Source organism: Procambarus clarkii, chromosome 84 (genome assembly GCF_040958095.1).
Source record: "Procambarus clarkii isolate CNS0578487 chromosome 84, FALCON_Pclarkii_2.0, whole genome shotgun sequence".
NCBI lineage: Eukaryota > Metazoa > Arthropoda > Malacostraca > Decapoda > Cambaridae > Procambarus > Procambarus clarkii.
The window spans coordinates 23,084,443-23,105,289 of NC_091233.1; the positions used below are offsets into that span (position 1 = coordinate 23,084,443).

Here is a 20,847-nt window from a genome sequence, read left to right on the forward strand (position 1 = left end):
CCAGCAAGCAACACATAGACAAAGAAGGAAATAGATGACAAATGAGAGGGCCTCACAATGATCATGAGAGTAAACCTCATTCTGAAAACATTCACGAATCAACACGTTAAGCAGGCCACAAGAATGAGGGAAGGGGATGTTCTGTCAATACTGGATTTAATATTCACCAGGAAAGAAGATGAGAAATTTGACATCCAGTACCTTCCTCTCTTGGGAGAGAATGATCATGTCCTGTTGGAAATTAAATATGCTTTGCGATATAATCTTGAAGAGAATGGGGACATTGAAACAGTTGATAAATTTGATTTCTAGAGAAGACACTTTAGGAAACTTAGCAAATTATTTAATGAATTTAATTGGAAAAACTTGTTGCTAGGAAAAAGTAAATCAGATGTATGCCATATTCTGTGAAATATATGAAGAATGCACAACAAAAAACCAGCGCTGAATGTAATGAAATGCCATTTTCTGGGTGAGACCTGGAATAACTCTGCAGACAACCTGGGAGACCCAAACCCTGGATCAGGGAAGAAGGGAAACCGGGTCAACCCAAAGCACATCCCCAGCACCGAGGCCGTGGGGCACAGCTAACAGCGAAAAGCTGCAACCAGACACAACACATGATGCACCCCCGGCCGAACCAACCAAGCATCAACAACCCAAGGACCCCCTCCAGAAAGCAGCGGTCTCATTCTTCACCAGAAAAGGAGATGTCTGTAAATGAACAAACCTACCACCAGGACCAAAAGAGCAGAAACCTCTGTGCTACGGTCTCATTCTTCACCAGAAAAGGAGATGTCTGTAAATGAACAAACCTACCACCAGGACCAAAAGAGCAGAAACCTCTGTGCTACGGTCTCATTCTTCACCAGAAAAGGAGATGTCTGTAAATGAACAAACCTACCACCAGGACCAAAAGAGCAGAAACCTCTGTGCTAGAGGAGAGCATGAAGCTCCCCAACCCGATCCCCAGAGGCCAATGCCAACTGGAAAACAGCCTTTGAAAAACAATCTTGAACCAAAGAGGCCACAACAAACCGAGGAGAAGAGAGGATAGAGAGCACCCGGTCCAACGACTAGAACAGCTTAGGCGGTGCATGAACTGGCCGGTGGTGAAACAACGCACGAGACAGCTTGCGGAATGGACCAGAAGTACCATATACCCCGAACGCAAGCTGAAGCAGCTCCGCCAATGCCACGCGATATGAGGCAACATTATTCGGTTTAAGATGATGGTTCTGAAACAACCAAGAAAGGAAGAACAAGACAACCCAATTTGAAACAGAAGAAAATCTATGGAGGGACAAAAAATAATGAAAGGACTGCCAGGAAACTTCGTAACTGCAACCAAGACGAAACATGCAGGTGGGACACCATCAATGAAGCCACCTGCTCACCATACAAATGGTGATAGACCCACATCAAAAAGACCACACACAAAGATTGGAAGAGAAGATTGAACCAGTGGTTCAGGGAGTGAACTACTGGAGAGCAGTTTGAATGGAGCCAGATCATTGATCTGCGAGCGACCCGAATCCTCCAAAGTGACATCCACACAGCCGCGAATTCCCGCACTGTGCTGTGAGCCCGATGGAAGAACGGAACCCACCGCCCCTGGCCGGCCTGGTGAGCACTCATCACAAAGTGCCAGTCAAGAGACGACTTGTTTGTGAACACGTCGAGCAAGGGCTCGGGTAGGCTCCAAGGCTCTGAACCCAGAAAAACCTGAAGAGGAAGCCGGCGACACAGCAGTCGATGTAAGGCACCCGGAGGCCAAACCCAGTAATCATGAGAGAGGCAGAAGGGATGGCCCTGTAGGATCTTGAACAGCTGACAAAGCCAAACACGGCCCGGCAGATAGACCATCACGGCAAAGTTCAGATTCCTGCACACATCCTTGAGCAACCGTCTTGTGACCTGGTAGCCCCACCAGAAACAGCTGAAGGCGAAACTGCAGTAGAGACTCAGGAGGAAGAGACAAGGAAGCAGTCCGAGAGTCCCACACAAGACCTAGCCAAGTCCGAACCTGAGGAGGAACCAGATGGAACTTCCTCCAGCTCACCACGAACCTGTGGTTTTGGTCTCACCAAGACCCTGTGAGCTGGAAAAGAACCAAATCCCTGGCAAGCAGACATACGGACTGGCTGGGAGCCCACACCAGCTAGTCGTCAAGGTAAGCCAGAACTCGAACCCCTAAGAGACGCAAACGAGCCACCATGACCCTGGGTAAGGTATGTGAAAATGCAAGGTGCCAGGTTCAAGCCGAATGAAGTACAACAAAAGCAGTAAGCCTGTCGCTGCACAACAAAACCAAGCTAGTCCCTGAACCCCGGATGAATTGGAACGCGCCAATACGAGTCCTGGAGGTCCAGGGACAGCATCCAGCTCCAAAAGAAGACGAACCTGGAACAGAGTAGTCATCCGAAAGGAGAGGCAAAAGACCCAGGGGTTCAAACAGGAGAAATCCAGAATGAACCACAGGTCCGTGCAGTTCCTTTTCAGAACTGGGAACAGGCAGGAAACCTACCTGAGGGACGAGGACGTTTTGACCATGCCCAAGCAAACCCACTCCAAGATGACCCGACAGAGCACAAGAGAAGAGGCCTGCCCCACCATCCCTGAACCCCGCCAAAGGAGGAGGGGCCACAAAATGCTACTGTAGGCCACAAGAAACGACCTGAAACCCCCCATTAATTGCAGGAACTAGGCATGAGCAAACAGCGCTAGCCTCACCCCTAAATTGCCTTGTCAATGTGACGACCCGCAAAAGGGCTGATGCCCCTTACGAGAAGTCGACCGATGAGCAAAGCTTTCACCGTGTTGACCAGATGTCGTCCGCTCCGAAAGCTGTGCTGGCTCAAAAACTGGCATGACTGGCCTACCACAACAGGAGGAATCCCAAGCCCTGGCACGATCCTTCCAGGAAGACCCCCAACGGGACCCCCGGAGAACCAACAAGTCCTGCATGGGACGACAAGTCCTACATGGGACGACAACTCGAATCCGCCGCTTGCAGAAACTGCACCACCGCAGTCTCTACAAACAGCAGAGGACGAAAAGGCATAGAAAACCTAAGAGCCAGAGCTGAAGCAAATTCCAAGGTTTGAGCGAGTCCCGCCTGATGGCACGCAAGGCGAGAAGCAAATAACAGAGACAATGTCTCCCTTGGGAACGGCACAAACAGCTTCAACAGGCATCCGACGCCTGCACCACCGAGACCAGTGCACCAGGATTGGCACCCAGCACCTCCACGTCCTCCTCAAGCCACTCCGAAGACAGCTCGAGAAGGGAAAAGAAATGCAAGGCCGAAGCCAAATGGTCATAGGCACGCAAGTCCTCAGCAACCAAGGGAGTCGAAAGGGAGGGAACCTGCCCATGAAGCTATACCAGGCCAACATCCCAAGGAAGGGCAGGGGCGAACAAGCACACATTGAGACGTTCAAACCGGCCCTTCCAGGTAAACCTAAACAACCGTAAGGGCCTCTCGCCACTCAAGTGTGTGGGAACGACAGAACATATGCCACACCCCTAACAAAGAGACAGGACAGTCTACCAACCAGGATGACTCTGGAACCTCGTAATGCACCCAGAAAGAAGGAAGCATTGAACTCAAAAGAGGCAGGATCCATTATAGAGGCATAATCCGGGTCGCGCAGGAGGTAAGCCGCAATGGCCTCCTGCACCTCATGGGGCGGGATACAGGAGGCCAAAAACTTTTGGAAGGGACCGAAGGACCCTTGGGAACCCGGAACCAAACCTGGGAAGGGGTTGACGCCATATCAAACTTGTAAAGGGAGGGGGAGATAAGAACCCCCCCCTCCCCTGCAACAACAAGCCCCGCTCAGAGGGTACTAACATCCAAGCGGGGGTCAAACGGGACCCAAGCCCCACAAGTCAGCCCCTCCCCTGCCCTGGGAACCTTCACACCAAGACCCGGGGGTCGAGCCGTCCTCCAAACACTTCGCCTCAAAAGAAAAGGCAGTGTTCACCGGACTCTGCCTAAAGCCACTAATATGCACAGCATTTAGGGCATGGTGTGGGAAAAACATTTAGACAAACTTAAAACTAATTCAGATCAAGAGCATAAAACTGAATTGAAGAAAAAGGAGGAAAAAAAATGCTGAATGTAATGACACCATTTTCTCGGTGAGCCCAGGAGACTCCCTGGAGCTATCGGGCTAATATGTGATGCATTAGACCAGGGCATTAGTCAACGGAGTTCAGCCTACTGGGGACCATGAACCAGAACCTGGCCCCCCCTCAGAGAGGCACAGGGAGCAATGGCCCCAGGGAAAAACCCCCCATGTGGTTGGGTTTTTTTCCTAATCTGCCATTGACCGGGGATAGGCATCCAGAAAGATAGGCATAACAAAACAGACCCCACATGATAAGAAAATTGCAGCCGAAACCAAACAAAGAGGCAGAACTCCCTCAAATCTTAAGGAAACAAGCAAATGTTACACCTTTCTGCTGCACCCCTCATCTGCATAGCTCTCCTCTCCCCTCCCCGGGAGGGAGAGGGGGAGTCCAAGACTCCTCATGTTGGCTACCAAGCAACTCCAGTTCAGAGGCTAAGCATCAAACCCAACGTGAAAACTGCCGATCAAAGAAGGGAGAGTGACAGGGAGCCTCTGCCGCTCGCTTAGAAAACGGCATTTCGTTACATTAAGAACATAAGAATAAGGGTAACTGCAGAAGGCCTATTGGCCCATATAAGGCAGCTCCTATTTATAACCACCCAATCCCACTCATATACTTGTTGAAACCACTCTTGAAACAATCCAGGGACCCCCACCTTCCTCATGTTATGTGGTAATTGGTTCCACAAATCAACAACCCTGTTACTGAACAAGTATTTACCCCAGTCTTTCCTATATTTAAACCTAAAAAAATTTATACCCATTGTTTTGTGTTCTGTCTTGTGTTGATAATTTTAATTGCCTATTAATATCCCAATTGTTATCTCCATTCATCCACTTGTACACCTCTATTATGTCACCCCTAACTCTTCGTCTTTCCAGTAAATGTAATTTAAGCTTTGTCAATCTTCCTTCATATGATATTGATTCTAATTTGTGGGATTAACATCATCCCACAAACACATCCATTGTTTATCATCCTATGCTGGATGAATTCTAGTGAATTTATATCCATTCTATAGTATGGCGACCAAAACAGAACTGCATAATCTAACCAGAGCAAGATATAGCTGATGAACTACACCAGGCATCTTATTAGTAACGCTTCAATTAATAAATCCCAGTGTCCTATTTGCCTTATTACAAAAATTTTTGTATTGATTTTTTTGGTTTTAAATTCTTACTAATCATAACCCCAAGATCCCTTTCGCAATCCGACGTTGCAATCTCAACACCATCTAGCTCGTATCTTATAACTATATCATTACCTAGCCTCAAAACCTTACATTTTGACCATTATCGGCTAATTAGCTTAACATACATTGTGGGAAAGTTACTTGAATCTATAATTGAAAATACCATTTGTCTTCATCTTGGAAAAACATAAATTAATATATGATTCACAACATGGTTTTACTAATGGCCAATCATGTCAAAATGATTGTTTAACCCTTCAATTGCGCATCGCATCATATGATGCTTTGACGGACTTGCAGTAAATTGCGCATCGCATCATGTGATGCTTTGGAGTACTACGCAAGATTTAAACGGCCCGCGGATACACGGGGTTCACCACACCTTCATCAGAGCTCTTGTAAACAGACGCCATTTAAAAAAAAATCATGGGCCAAACTCCCAGGTGTTAGGGGCCTCAGTATTGAGTGAGCAACCAAGCCTGACGCACGCAGCATGAACTCACAGCACTGCTGTTCTGCTTGTGACCACAGTATCGCCTAAAAATGCCATAATATTCTTGTTCATGCTATTATGTAGCGATGATATTATTACAGAAGACCCCTGACTGTGATAAAACTGACCAGGGTTCTGATAATAGCAGGATTGTGGTGATATTTAGCGCTGTGCGCCATGGAGGGAGGAGTAATGCTGTGGGAGGGAGGGTGGTGGCGATGTCTTCTGACTGTGTGTGGCCACCTTTTATTGACTGCACTCACCATACCAGCTTAGTGGTTCACTATGGTGAACACAAATGTAGATACTTATATATAAAGTGTGTATAGAGGGTATAAACAGCAAGAGGAGAAGGTTAGAAGGTTGGGAGCCGCCATTTTGGTGAGGGTGGAGCATCGTCTGCAGGACTTACCATGTTGTTTACTGATGACCACGATGGTCTTTGGGCACCATACCAGTTTACTTGTACAAGTATGGTGAATAAAACAGGTAGATATTTATATATAGTGTGTGTATATAGCGTAATAGCACCACAAACAGTATTGTTGTAGGAGAAATATTAGTGCGTCTGGCCTTGAGGGCAGCAGCCATCTGCTGACTGTGTGAGGTCCTACGTCAAAGTAGGCCAACACCTGAACACCTAACAGTCACAGACGAGCCACGACGACCAGCAGAAGGAGCGTAAACACGTGAGGTGCCAGATTCAACCCGAATAGGAAACAACAAAAGCGGTAACCATGGCACTCCACAACAAAACTGAACCAATCCCTGAACCCCAGATGAATTGAGACATGCCAATAAGCGTTCTGGAGGTCCAGGGACACCATCCAAAAATCCGGCTCCAACAGGAGCCAAACTTGAGACAGCATAGCCATCCAAGAGGGGCAATGAACCCAGGGGTTCAGATGGAACAAGTCCAGAATGAACCTCAGGTCCGCACAGTCCCGTTTTGGCACTGGAAACAGACGAACAGCGCAAGCCTCCCCCCCCCCCCATCGCCCCGTCAATGGGGCGAACCGTGAAAGGGCCGGCGCTCCTTACGAGACCCAGAACCGTGCAGAGTGAGCACCGCGCCGACAAGACGATGGTGGGTCCGAAGACAGAGCCGAACCCGAAACTGGCACCAGTGGCCTACCACAACGAGTGGAACCCCGAGCCTTGGCATGACTTCTCCGGTAAGGCCCCCCCCCTTGGGACCCCTGGAGAACCAACAAGTCTGACATAGGACGGCAACTGGCCGGACTAGCCAGAATATACTGTGCCACGGCTGAAGGAGCAAAAAACAAAGGTCGAAAAGGCAAAGACATCCTATGAACCAGGGCCCAGGCTGATTCCAAGGAGGAGGCAAGCACCGCCTGCTGAGACGTGAGCTGGGAAGCGTAGAACAGGGAAACCACATCCTGCAAAATTGGCTCAAACAGCTTCAACAAGGAAGACAATGCGTGCGCCGCCAAGACGAATCCATCACCGAGGCATAATCCGGGTTACGCAAGAGGTAAGATGCCAGGGCTTCCCGCACCGCAGACGTTTGAAAAGCAGAAAACCTCCAGAAAGACAGAACCGAAGCACCCAAGGGAACACGGAACCGAACCCAGAGAGGGGCAGATGCCAAATCTAACTCGTACGCAGAGGAGGGGGGGGGGGGGAAGAACCCCACTCCTTGTAACAATAAGCCCTGCTCCAAGGGTAGAAAAACCCAGGTGGGGTCCAGCGGGGCCCAAGGCCCCCAAGTCAGCACCCTCCAACCCTAAGATCCCCCTCCTCGGAACTCAGGGCTGAGTCATCCTCCAGAGCACCAATCCCTAAAGAAAAAGCCAGCGCAGCCGAGAAAGTTGAACAGAAGGGGGGCCCACTGGTCAGACCCAGAGGCTCTGGCAGGGAGAGTGGACTCGAATGCCTCCGTTGCCATACCAGAAGGGGCATCCCCCGAGACTCAAGACCATCTAAACCCTGTCCCGACTCTGAAACCCTCAGACTCTTCAGGGCCGGAAGCAGGGGAAAGCGGGGACCAGGATGCACCACAGCAGAGGAAGGACGAGGGGGTGCGAACTGAACCAAGGTCGAAGCGACCCATTCCCCCAAGTCCGGGTCCCTATAAGCAAAACGGGGCAGCCTTGGGGCATCAGGGTGAGCAACGAACTTTGCGTGTTGCAACAACCTAAACTGAGCATGCAACTCCTGCACCGCCTGTACCTGTAGAACATCATCTTGAGATTGGGTAAACAGAGTCACGAGCAAGCAACAGAACTCGCCTGACTCCAGGTCGAAGGTGTCAATGACCCAACAGACAGTGTGATGGAGGCAAAAACTGTGAGGGGTCACCCTGAGTCAAGGGGGGACCGAGCAACCCTCGAACTTGCATGAAGCGAGGAGGGGGACTCAGGGGACACATCCATCAGACCCATGTGTCCCCTATGGGATTCCCAGGGTCCTGAGAGTTTAACCCTTAAATTAAATGGTGCCTGGCTATTTAGCATGTGTCACCCACAGGCGCATACCAAAAAAAAAAAAAAAATATTTTTTCTTCTAAACCTATTAATTTGTGTTCACTGATCATGGGAAAAATAATAAAAAAAAATCGTAAGTGGCATATATTGCCCACTATAGGGCGGGGAAGTCTGGCAAAAAACAGGCGCTGACTCAGCGTGCATCCCAGATGGTCTGTTGCTCGCCAGCTGTCAGGCCGGAGTTGCCACAAAGAGATAATTACCTAATTATTTCAATGTCTCTGATTGACTTTTCATAGTTTTTTGCTGTAATATTATTCAATAGTGTGTAGTGTGATATATTTATATAATAAAATGAGTGAATCATCGCTGTACTCAAAAATATGGTGTGCATATTGTTGATTGAATTATGTTCATCAAACAGTGAACAAATACTTTGTCGGTTATTACACTATATACACAGGATATATATAAGTATCTGCATGTTTTGTTCACCATAACGAACCACTAAGTTGCTATTATGAGTCAAAAAGTAACGAGGAGTGACCGCCGTGTACCAGCCTGCCACTCACTCCCTCCCTCAACACCTCACTCGCCCACATTCTCCTCCCACCATACTGTTTTTGCTTTTATTCGCTATATACAGACATTATATATAAGTATCTACATTCGTGTTCACCATAACGAACCACTAAGTTGGCATGCTGAGTGGCAGTGGCAGCCCACCACTGGCTGCTACTTCCTCCCTCCCTCAAGTCACCTTGACTCAACTACATTCTCCTCTCACAATACTGTTTTTGCTTTTATTCACTATATACAGACATTGTATATAAGTATCTACATTCGTGTTCACCATAACGAACTACTAAGTTGGTATGCTGAGTGGCAGCGGCAATGGCAGCCAGTTGCAGCCCACCACTGACTGCCACTTCCTTCCTTCCTCACCTCACCTGACTTGCCACCATTCTCCTCCCACCATACTGTTTTTCCTTTTATATACAGACATTATACATAAGTATTTACATGTTTTGTTCACCATAACTGTACATCTAAGCTTATATGGTGAGTAAAGGCACAATGACGTAGCTACTCACACAGTCAGCTGGTGGCAGCCACCCTCAAGGCCAGACGCACTAATATTTCTCCTCCAACAATACTGTTTGTGGTGTTATTATGCTATATATACACATTATATATAAGTATCTACCTGTTTTATTCACTATACTTGTAAAAGTAAACTGGTATGGTGCCCAAAGACCATAGTGGTCACCAGTAAACAACATGATAAGTCGTGCAGATAACGCACCTCCCTCACCAAAATGGCGGCTCCCAACCTATTCCTATTGCTGTTTATACCCTCTATACACACGTTATATATAAGTAACTACATTTGTGTTCACCATAGCGAACCACGAAGCTGGTATGGTGAGTGCAGTCAGTATAAGGTGGCCACACACAGTCAAAAGATGACGCCACCACCCTCCCTCCCACAGCATTACTCCTCTCTCCATGGAGCACAGTGCTAAATATCACCACAATCCTGCTATTATCAGAACCCTGGTCAGTTTTATCACAGTCAGCGGGCTTCTGTAATAATATCATTGCTAAATAATAGCAAGAACATGTATATTATGGCATTTTCAGGCAATGCTGTGGTCACAAGCTGAACAGCAGTGCCAAGCTCATGCTGTGTGTGTCAGGCTTGGTAGCTCACTCAATACTGAGGCCCCTCACAACCGGGAATTTGGTCCACGATTTTTTTTTTTTATTGGCGTCTTTTACAAGAGCCCGGATGAAGGTGTAATTACCTAAGTGTAGTTACCTAAGTGTTTACTAGTTGTGTTTTTTTACGGGGGTTGAGCTTTGCTCTTTCGGCCCGCCTCTCAACTGTCAATCAACTGTTTACTAACTACTACTTTTTTTTTTTTTTTTTTCTACACCACACACACACACACACACACCCCAGGAAGCAGCCCGTGACAGCTGACTAACTCCCAGGTACCTATTTACTGCTAGGTAACAGGGGCATTCAGGGTGAAAGAAACTTTGCCCATTTGTTTCTGCCTCGTGCGGGAATCGAACCCGCGCCACAGAATTACGAGTCCTGCGCGCTATCCACCAGGCTACGAGGCCCCATGGAACCCTGGTAAGTAATTACCTAAGTGTAGTTACAGGATGAGAGCTACGCTCGACGAGCTAAGTGTGGTGAACCCTGTGTATCCGCAGGCTGTTTAAATCTTGCGCAGTACTGCAATACATCATATGATGTGGAGCGCAAGTTACTGCAAGTCACTGAAAACATCATATGATGTGTTGCGCAGGTAAAGGGTTAAATATGCTAAACTAGAAGATAGAAGAAAAAGAGGCGATATGATCATTACGTACAAAATAGTAACAGGAATCGATAAAACTGATAGGGAAGAATTCCTGAGACCCGAAACTTCAAGAACAAGAGGTCATAGATTTAAAGTAACAAAACAAAGCTGCCAGAGAAATATAAGAAAATTCTCTTTTGTAAACAGAGTGATAGATGGTTGGAACAAGTTAGGTGAGAAGGTGGTGGAGGCAAAAACCATCAGTAGCTTTAAAGCGTTATATGACAAAGAGTGCTGGGTAGATGGGACACCACGAGCGTAGCTCTCATCCTGTAACTGCACTTAGGTAATTACACACCAGCCGGCAGACACCACCACCTCACACAGCACGAATTCTCCTCCCAACATACTGCTTTTGCTGTTATTACACTATATACACACATTATATATAATATGTCTACATTTTTGTTCATCAAAACTATCCACTAAGCTGGTATGGTGTGTCCAACCAGCATAGTACCACCACACACACAAGCCAGCAGACTTCACCTCACACAACAAGAATCCTCCTCCCAACATACTATACACATCGCTAATTCTCATCACAATGCTGCTATTATCAAAATCCTTGTCACTAAATCCTGTAAATGAATAACTTTCCACAAGTTTATTCTGTAAAGGAACATGAGCTGTCGTTTCAAAATGTTTACATGGACCAAACAATGGCAGCGTGCTGTGTCTGCCTGCCTTGCACTGTGAACATCATTAACAGATTTTCACTGGTATCTAAACATTATACACAGTGTTCATCACAGGCTCTTCTATAATACTATCATTGCAAAATAATATCAGTTTCATATATAGTGTATGTCATAATATTTTAGAGATGCTGTGACTACAAGTTGAACAGCGGTGCTGTTAGCTGGTGCTGCATGTGCCGGTCTTGGTGGCTCATTCAATACTGTGGTCTTCACACCCAGGAATGGAGCCCACGATTTTTGTTCAAAATGGCATCTGTTTAGTGGAGGCCTGAAGAAGCCGATATGAACCCTGTGTAGCCACAGGAGTTTTAAAATCTTATGCTGTACACTTCTACTTGTTATCTAGTAGTGTATACATGTTATGATGTGACATGTTATGCTCAGTCAGAGCATAATTACTCACTCCATCATATGATGTGATGAGGAGAGTGGCAAAGGGTTAAAGCACTCTACACAGTGCTGTGATTAAGTCACTTAAGTTTCAGTATCTATGTCTCTCAAATTTTAGTCACGCTTCATTAATTTTTACATTGTGTATCACAATTTTGTCACTTACACTTCATTGATATATGTCTTACACTTCAGTCACTCACATTTCACTAATGAATATTACTAACAATCTGTGAATTCAAACTCTAACACTATGGTTTACACAACAGTTGTATTGCTCACCAATTATTCACAGTTCCACTACTATAATGTAGAACTCCAACTGTCATCCTAATTTTTTTGCTATGAATTTGTCTTTTAAAATCTTTCAGGAATAACTGAAAATGCTAGTAGTTGGGGGAGCACTTAAAAACTACCTCCCTATTTTCAGTTATATTTTATCACTAACATCAAACTAGACAATTTATCTATATTGCAAAATATATATTTGTAATTACAAATATAACATTACTACAAACACATGCAAAAATTGAAATCATGAAAAATAAGTTCCATGAAACTTACTTTAAGAAAGCACGCCAAGCCATTTGTATTGTCTTAGCAGCGGAGTCCATCTTTTTCCAGCGTCGAGTTGAGGACACAATTTCGAGCTCTTTGCGCGTTGGGAACTGCTTCTTGAATTTCTCTTCCATCTGCATCTTGAGCTGAGGGGGGAACTAGGAAACTTTGAGCGTTAGTCGGCGGTATGGCTCGCCTGAAGGTGCAGACACTGCAGGCGGCCGTGCAGGTGAGAGGGGGGCTTGAGGGCGCGGACGCTCCAGACACAAGAGTGGAGGAGGAGACGAGAAGACGAACAGACATGTGAACAATCTTCAAAGCAGATCTAGGACTGGATGGGATTTTATGTAGTTTTCAATGTTCATCAAAAGCCTGGCTAGATATGTGACTCTTTTCAAGGCCTTGCAAAATAATTATTTAAGACATTAATGTTAAATAGGTGCCACATAAAAATTGGATTGACATGTACCAGTCACATGAAAACTAGATAGAATATGTGAACACTTGCATGATAAAATTGTATGATTTATGAGTACATGTGTGTTGCAAAGCAAGCACGATGATCTTATTAATTTTATGTGGGAAATACTGTGACAGAATTTTTTTTATTAATCTACAAATATCTGTAATCATCTTATTATTATTTTTTTTTTAAATACAATATAGACTATGGTATAATTCATACCATAATAGGGTAATTGGGGTATACTGGGTAAATGTTAAAAACTAGTTATGCAGCTGATTACAATGCAATGGAGATATACAGTAGGACAAATATATGTAATTACTGTTATTACTATTGTAGTAGAATACCACCCATTATACATATACTATGAGAATTTAATTTTAAATGTCTTGTTTTATTTAAAAAAAAATTGCAGCACTCCTATGATCAATGGCATGCTCAACTAAAGGATGAGCTCTAGTGCGGCAATTCATAAAAATTCTGCATGGGATAAAGTTTCACATCCAGTCTCTCGATAAGCTTGAAGAATTAATTTTCCCAAGGAATAACCACACTGAGAATATGAGTGCAAAATTGATAGTAGACCCACTGTTTACAACAAGAGATAAAATAAAGCATATGATTATATATTAGAAGTTATAAACTATAACATACTATGCAAGAATATGTATTACTTGACACTATGCCTAAATAACTTTTTAAATGAACTAAGAAATGCTTTTCATTGTAATTAGCTAATATATGTGGATATGCACATATTCACATGAATGAGTCCAATTATGTTTTGCAAATCTGAGTAAGTAAAAGGAAATTAGACACTATTAAATATATATAATTATAATACAGTAGTGAGCATTGTATTTTACTTGTTATTTTTCAATCAATTCAACTCAAATACCTTTAACATTTTAATGAAAAAACCCAGCGTTGAATGTAATGAAACACCATTTTCTGGGCGAGACCTGGAGACTCCCTAGATTTATCCCAGGCTGAAATGCTAATGTCAGACTTTGGCATCAGTCATGTGTATGGAGTTCTGTGGGCCTACCAGGGACCACAAGCCAGAACCTGGCCCCCCCCCCACCTCAGAGAGGCACGAGGAGCACTGGCCTATAGAAATCCCCGTGTGATTGGAAGCACTCTATGTTGATTGTAAAATCAACATCATTTCTATGTTCTCTCTTAATCCCCAATGTACTTTCTTGTATATAAATAAATAAATAAATAAATGTCTGCCATCGACTGGGTCAGGTACCCAAAAAGGTAAGCGCCCCAAAACAAACCCCCCTATTCTGGTTAAAAAATTGCTACTGAGAGTCGAACTAGTGGACCGAACTCCCAAAATAAAAACAAGCTAATGAGCATGACGTTACCACGTTGCTGCGCTGCCATCTGCACAGCTCCTCTCCCCACGGGACAGGGAAGAGGGAGTCCCAGACCCCTCGTGCCAGCTACCCAATACCCCAGTTCTGAGGCTGGCTATCAAAACTCGTGAAAAAAATGCCGACCAGAGGAAAGGAGGGTTGCCGGGGAGCCTATGGATCTCACCCAGAAAATGGTATTTCATTACATTCAACGCTGGTTTTCTGGGGAGAGCCCTGTCAGCTCCCCAGAGCTACCTACCCAAAGATGAAAATAACCCAGGAGGTGGATGTCGCACACTCCCCAACACGAAGTGGAGACAAAAGATTGCAACTGCCAACCCAAGGCCACACAGGCCGGACAAGGCCCAGGAACATCAATGAAAAAACGTGTAGCCAACCGACGAACGTCGTGGGCACGGGGGATAGACTGCAGGGTGGCTGGACCGAACCCCTCCCCTGTTCACAACCTGAGAGCAGAGAGCAGAGCACCCTGGAACAGAGAAGAAGGGAAACCGGAATAACCCAAAGCGTGACCCCCAGTCACGGCAGCCGTGGCATGCAAAGAACGGCAAAGCGCCGCAACCGAACACAACTCATGATGCACCCCTGGCCAGACCAACCAAGCATCAACAATCCAAGAACCCCCTCCAGAAAGCAGCTATGTCAGTCTCCGCCAGAAAAGGAGACAGCTGCAAGCGGACAAACTTATACACAAGGACCAAAAGAGCCGAAAAAAGAGCCGGAGGAGAGCAGTAAACACCCCAAACCGACCCCCAAAGACCAATGCCAACAAGAAAAGAGCCTTGGAAAAGAATCCAGAACCGAAGGGGTCACAACAAACCGAGGAGAAGAGAAGAGAGCACCCACTCCAAGAACCAGGACTGTGCAAGTGGCACAAGAGCAGGCTGGAGGTGAACCACACCAGAGACAGCTCGTGAATTGGGCAGAGGGAACACCAAAACAGAAGCAACCCAGAGTGGCTCCGCCAGTGCCGCACGAGACAAGGCGACAGTATGTGGAAAGATGACGGTCCTGAACCTCCACAAGAGAAGGACAAAACCACGCCAACAAAACACAGGAAACCTACGAAGGGACAAAAAGAAAAAGGAAGGACTGCCAAAAACCCCCACACCGCCGCCAAGACGAAGCACACAGGTGGGACACCATCAACAAAGCCACCCGAATACCAAAAGATGGTGAGAGACTCGAGGCAGAACTGAACCAGCCCTGCCGTGGACCGAGTGAGCATAGGAAGAGGCGGAGCCGGAAACCCAAGCCGGCAAGGAACAAGATGGAACGTCTGCTGTACAAAAAACTCCCAATGTTAGTGAGCTTGTCAGGAGAGCGGAGACACCGCGGTTCCGACGCGAGACTTGTGAGAAGTGACACTGCGAGATCAGGAAAGTGCCAACTGACAGGGCAAGCCAAGAAAACAGGAACCCAAACCCGGCAAGCCAGGAAAGAACCAACCCGGGTGAGCAGAAATGCCCTGTCCGGGAGGAACTCCCCAGGACCCCTGAAGGACCAACAAGTCTGACAACGGATGACAACTAGAAGCTGCCAGCAGAAAAAAGCTGAAACGCAGACGCCACAAACAATAAGGACAAAATTGCAATGAAAAACGAAGAACCAGGGCCCAGGCCAAGGCCAACGAGGAAGTGAGCTGAATAAGACATGAGAACAAACCAGGATGTGAACAGCACGAAAACAAAAACGCACCGCCCGAAAGAGAACACAAAAATGCCGGAGCCAGGGCCTGAAAACCAGCACCTCCCAGCCCAACGAAAAGAAACTGCAGAGGTAGGAGAGGAAGAATGGAAGCTATACCCACGTGCACACAAGGCAACATGTGGAAGCTCCAAACAAGGAGAAGATGAAAACCCAGGACCTTTAACCGAACACACGGGCGGTGCAAATCCAATGTATACAGAAGAGCTCAGCCAGGCTCTGCATGACAGTCAAGGAATGAGTGTCCAAGAAAAACCCCTAAAGACAGGGCTGTGCCCCACCGTGTAACAAATAACACAGATGAACAAGGAAGGCCACAGGAAGAAGCACACAATGGGCCAAACAAAATGCCACAACCAATCCCCAACACTCATCCAAAAACCATAAACCAGCGCCTGGCCGAAAGAGATGCCAGAACGCATAAACTCACCTGCAGAGAGCTGGCACGAACGTGTCATGCCACATCTTAGCTGAGAATGTTCCGGGAGCACTGATAGTGGAATAAGGCCAGAACCGCATGTGCAGGAGATGAGTAGGGTAGAGGCAATTGAGGTGCCCCATACCCATATACAGAGAAAACTAGGAGTACCCCCCCCGACCATATTCGTAATCCAGAACACTCCCAGTATCTACAGGGCTCGGACTGGAGAGATAAGAGGAACTAGAGAGGCGAAGCATCCGAGAGAACAACACTTGTGCACACTGCCCATAAACAAAACAAACTCCCCATAGAGCATGTGCAGGACGCATGAGGTCCGAACCACACAACCTGCTTGGCGGGGAGGCAGCAACTACGAGTATTTAAGGAATATTATCAGTGCCGAGACAGAGCACAAAGAGTAGATAACTACAAAAGAACAAAACTGTACTGAAAACCAAAAAGAAGCCCGGAAGAGGACCAACGAGTTCTAGAAAGGCCTGGAGGTAAGCCTCACTGGAAGATGACAGACGTTCCAATAATATGGAAAGTATCGAAGACCATCTCAAATCTTTGAGATCCTACAGAAGCAAACACAAAATCACGAAGGCTCATAAACGCACAGCCGCAACTGAGGCTAATGGTCATGCAGGACCCCAATACGAGGGGAACATGACCTCGACATGAAGGAGAATTCATGTCCCAGAGAAGAAGGGTGAGAAATGGAGAAAAGTACCCACCGGCAGGACGGACCCAAAGAGACTATGAACCGAACCCAGGGAGGGGCTGACGCCCAACAACTCGTATGCAGAGGGGGAAAAGAAAAAACCCCACTCCCTGTAACTGCAAGCTCCGCTCAGAGGGTAGAAAACCCTGGCAGGGACCAACGGGGCCCGAGGCCCCCAAGTCAGCCCCTCCCCAGCCCCGGGAACCTCCACAACAGGACCCGGGGGCCCCAAAGCCCAAGCCCCACAAGAAAAAGCGGGGGCAGCCGGATAAACACTAAGGAAGGGAGCCTTAAGGGGGGCAGGGGAAGGAAGGGGGGCAGGCCCATACATCACGGGGTTAGAGAAACAGGCTCGAATGCCTCCATCACTACCCCGGAAAGAAAAATCCCTGAGACCGGTGAGTCTCAAGACCATTAAAACCCCGCCCCAACCCCGAACCCACCGACGGTGGGGATCCGGAAGCAGGGAGGAAGGGGATGGGGGGGGGGGGGGACCAGACTAAACCACAACAGGGGAAAGACAAAGAGGCGCAGATGAAAACGAAACCGAAGCGACCAACACCCCAAGCCCCGTTCACAACAAACAAAACGAGACAGCCTCGGGGCTTCCAGGGAGCAAACAACCTATCGTGTTGGAACCATCTGAACCCAAAGTGCAACGCCCATGCTGCCTACACCCGAATAGTCAGCATAGGACTGGGTAGCGAAGTCACAGACAAGCAACAAAACTTGCAGGACTTTGGGTCGAAGGTGCCACTGACCCAACAGACAGCAGACAGGCAAAAATAGTGAGAATCAGCCTGAGACAAGGGGACCGAGCAACCCTCGAACTCGCACAAAGCGAGGGAGGACTCAGGGGCCACATCCATCGGACCTGCGCACCCCGATGGTCATCCCAGGGTCTTGAGATGGAACTCATGCTCAGGGAATCCCAGGCAGGGTACTGCTAACCAGCACCCAAGACTACCAAGCAACACTAAAGTTGAACCCCAGGGACGTGTACACTCACAGGGACCTAGCAGGGGGAACTATCATTAGAGATAACCGTACTCAGGACAGGTACAATGGGGAGGCAACAATCAAGGCAGACCCCCCCACCAGGCAACACAACAAAAATTAAAATAAAACCCCGCAAGAGGGCAGTGTACCCAAAAGGAACAGAGCTGGCCGCTATGAATGGTGAAAACAAGCTGCGCAATACCCTGCGCCCCTTACCAGCGCTAACTGCCTCTTACCCTAAGGTAAACAAGGGAGAAAAAACCCCCAAGCACCCAAAGGGCGGCAGAAAACTAAGCAGTAAAATGGCCCAGCAGAGGCAGGACCCAAGGAACTTGTGGAAGGTGACCCTAAGCCCCCAATGGCAGTACTTACAGGGCACCTAGGGAAGGGAACCCAAGGCACATGCAGCCTGAGTACTGTAGAATGAATCCTGGCTTGTGTACCCCCCTGGAAGACAGCCACCACACACACGGCACAGTGCTGGAACAAGCACTGGAGCCAGAGCACACAACCTTTGCCTCTAGCATCAGCCTCAGAACTGACTTGGGGAAGGGGGAGCTGCACAGATGGCAGCGCAGTGACGTAGTGATGTCATGCTCGTTAGCTCGTTTTTATTTTGGGAGTTCTGTCCACTAGTTCGGCTCTCAGTAGCAATTTCTTAACCAAAATAGGGGTTTGTTTTGAGGCACTTACCTTTATGGGTGCCTGACCTGGATGATGGCAGACATAGAATGCTTCAAACCACACGAGGGGTTTCTGTAGGCCATTGCTCCTCGTGCCTCTCTGAGGGGACCAGGTTCTGGCTTGTGGTCTCCGGTAGGCCCACAGACCTCCATACACATGACTGATGCCAGTCTGACATTAGCATATCAGCCTGGATAGCTCCAGGGAGCCGACAGGGCTCCCCCCAGAAAAATTTGTTGGTGTGCAGTTAGACCTTGGGAAATTATTTTGATGTGATTTAGGTGTTTTTCTCTAGGGTAGCATTATAATATTCTTGCAGTGATTCCCAAAATATTGAAGTGTGTGTGTGCTTGACATTTTTCTGCAGTGTTACATAATAGTGTCATCTCTTTCAAATAAATCACAACACACAACAACCATTCAAGTTAACCACAATGACAATAGCTCTAACAAATATTTACATACAGGCAGGCAATACAACAGCAACACACACACATATAATCTTGGATTTTACACTTTGTTTTAAATAGTAGTAAGCATTTAATAAAAATTCCAAGACTTAAAAATGGAAAAAAACACACAAAAAAAAGCAGACCTTGCAACACAGCCACTTTTGATTGCATTTCCAAAGTTTCAGAATTTATGCCTTTAGTGAAATATTTTACCACAACTTATGGATAAAGAGTTGCACATGCAAGAAACAACACATCAGCCACATAGTGCATTACTACAAAACACGGACAATAACAGACAAAGCACAAAAACAGATATGGGTTATGCTAACACCAACGTTTGGCATGTGAGGAAGGTTTTAAGGGATTTATGCCTGCAGTGTTGCTTAGTAATATTTATAAGCTACCAAAACAATAACAAACCTGATTGGTGAGGATCTGTAATATATTCTATTGTTTCCAATATTTAATGAATTATGATGATACTGTTGATGATTTTATGAATTACACTGGGTGTGGGAAATTCACATACACTAAGGATAGGATGGAAGGAATTGTGGAGATAAAGGTTCTGCTTTTTAGGGAACTTAGGAAGAATTGCATCAATTATACTAAAAATAAACACCCTTTAATTTTTAAATTAATAAATAGTCTGAAAAAACCAGCGTTGAATGTAATGAAAAGCAATTTTCTGGGCGAGCCCTGGAGGCTTCTCGAAGCTATTCAAACTGATATAGCGCTATATTACTTTGGGGTAATCAGTCACAGGAGTCTTTTACCTAAAGAGGACCACGAGCCAGAACCTAACCCCATCAGAGAGGTGCAGGTAGCAATGGCCTATGAGCACTTTACACTTAGAGTACTGTATGTCATAATTGCCATCGACCAGGAAAGGCACTTAGAAAGATAGGCAAAACAAAACGGACCACAATCTGGTGAAAATTGCGACCTACGTCCAAAGAGAGCAAAAGAACTCCCCCCAGAAAGAAAACAAACTAGCAACACTTCATCCAACTAGCACTCCCACTTGTTAACACTACCTGCCAACCTCAAACCAAAGGGGAGGAGGGGAAGCCAGCTTAGGTGAGCCGGCAGCCCACCATCCCAGTTCTTGAACAATGAAGAGCGCCAACCGGAGGGAGATAGGGTGTCAGAGAGCCTCCGGGGCTCGCCCAAAAAAATGGTATTTCATTACATTCAATGCTACTTTTCTGTGGGGAGCCCCATTAGCTTCCTGAAGCTAACTATCCACAGATAAATAAAAAACAGGGACTTACCCAGGAGGCAGCAGCACCACAGGTCTCAAGGCAAAGTAGAGACTGATGGCCAAGACAGGCTCTCCAACACAACACAAGGCCATAGAGGGCCTGAAACGTTCATGAGATATCTGGTGATCAGGACCCTGTTCAACCTTCAAAATCCCTGCGCCTGATTGTCGACCCAAGACATTCAATGCCACAGTGGCCACGACAAACCAAGGAAAAGATAAAAAGGACCAAAGGACCCTGGTCCAAAGATGGCTCAGGCAGCGCATGAGCAGACTGGAGGTAAAAATATGCATAAGAGAGCTAGCATAATGGAGCAACAGTGACATCCACCCCAAATGCAAGCTGCAGTGGCTCTGCCAATGCCGCATGATAAGAAGCGACAGTATTTGGCATAAGATGCTGGTCCAGGAAATGTCAAGAGAGAAAAGACAAGACAGCCCTG

General features: G+C 46.6%; 1 protein-coding gene across 1 annotated transcript in view; it reads right to left on the reverse strand.

Moving 5' to 3' along the window:
* Window positions 1–20,847, reverse strand: part of NaCP60E (Na channel protein 60E) — a 595,756-nt gene that overhangs the window by 25,776 nt on the left and 549,133 nt on the right. The window contains exon 27 of the mRNA XM_069316634.1: window positions 12,306–12,445. Coding sequence (XP_069172735.1) covers window positions 12,306–12,445 — 140 coding nt within the window. The remainder of the gene's footprint in view (window positions 1–12,305; window positions 12,446–20,847) is intronic.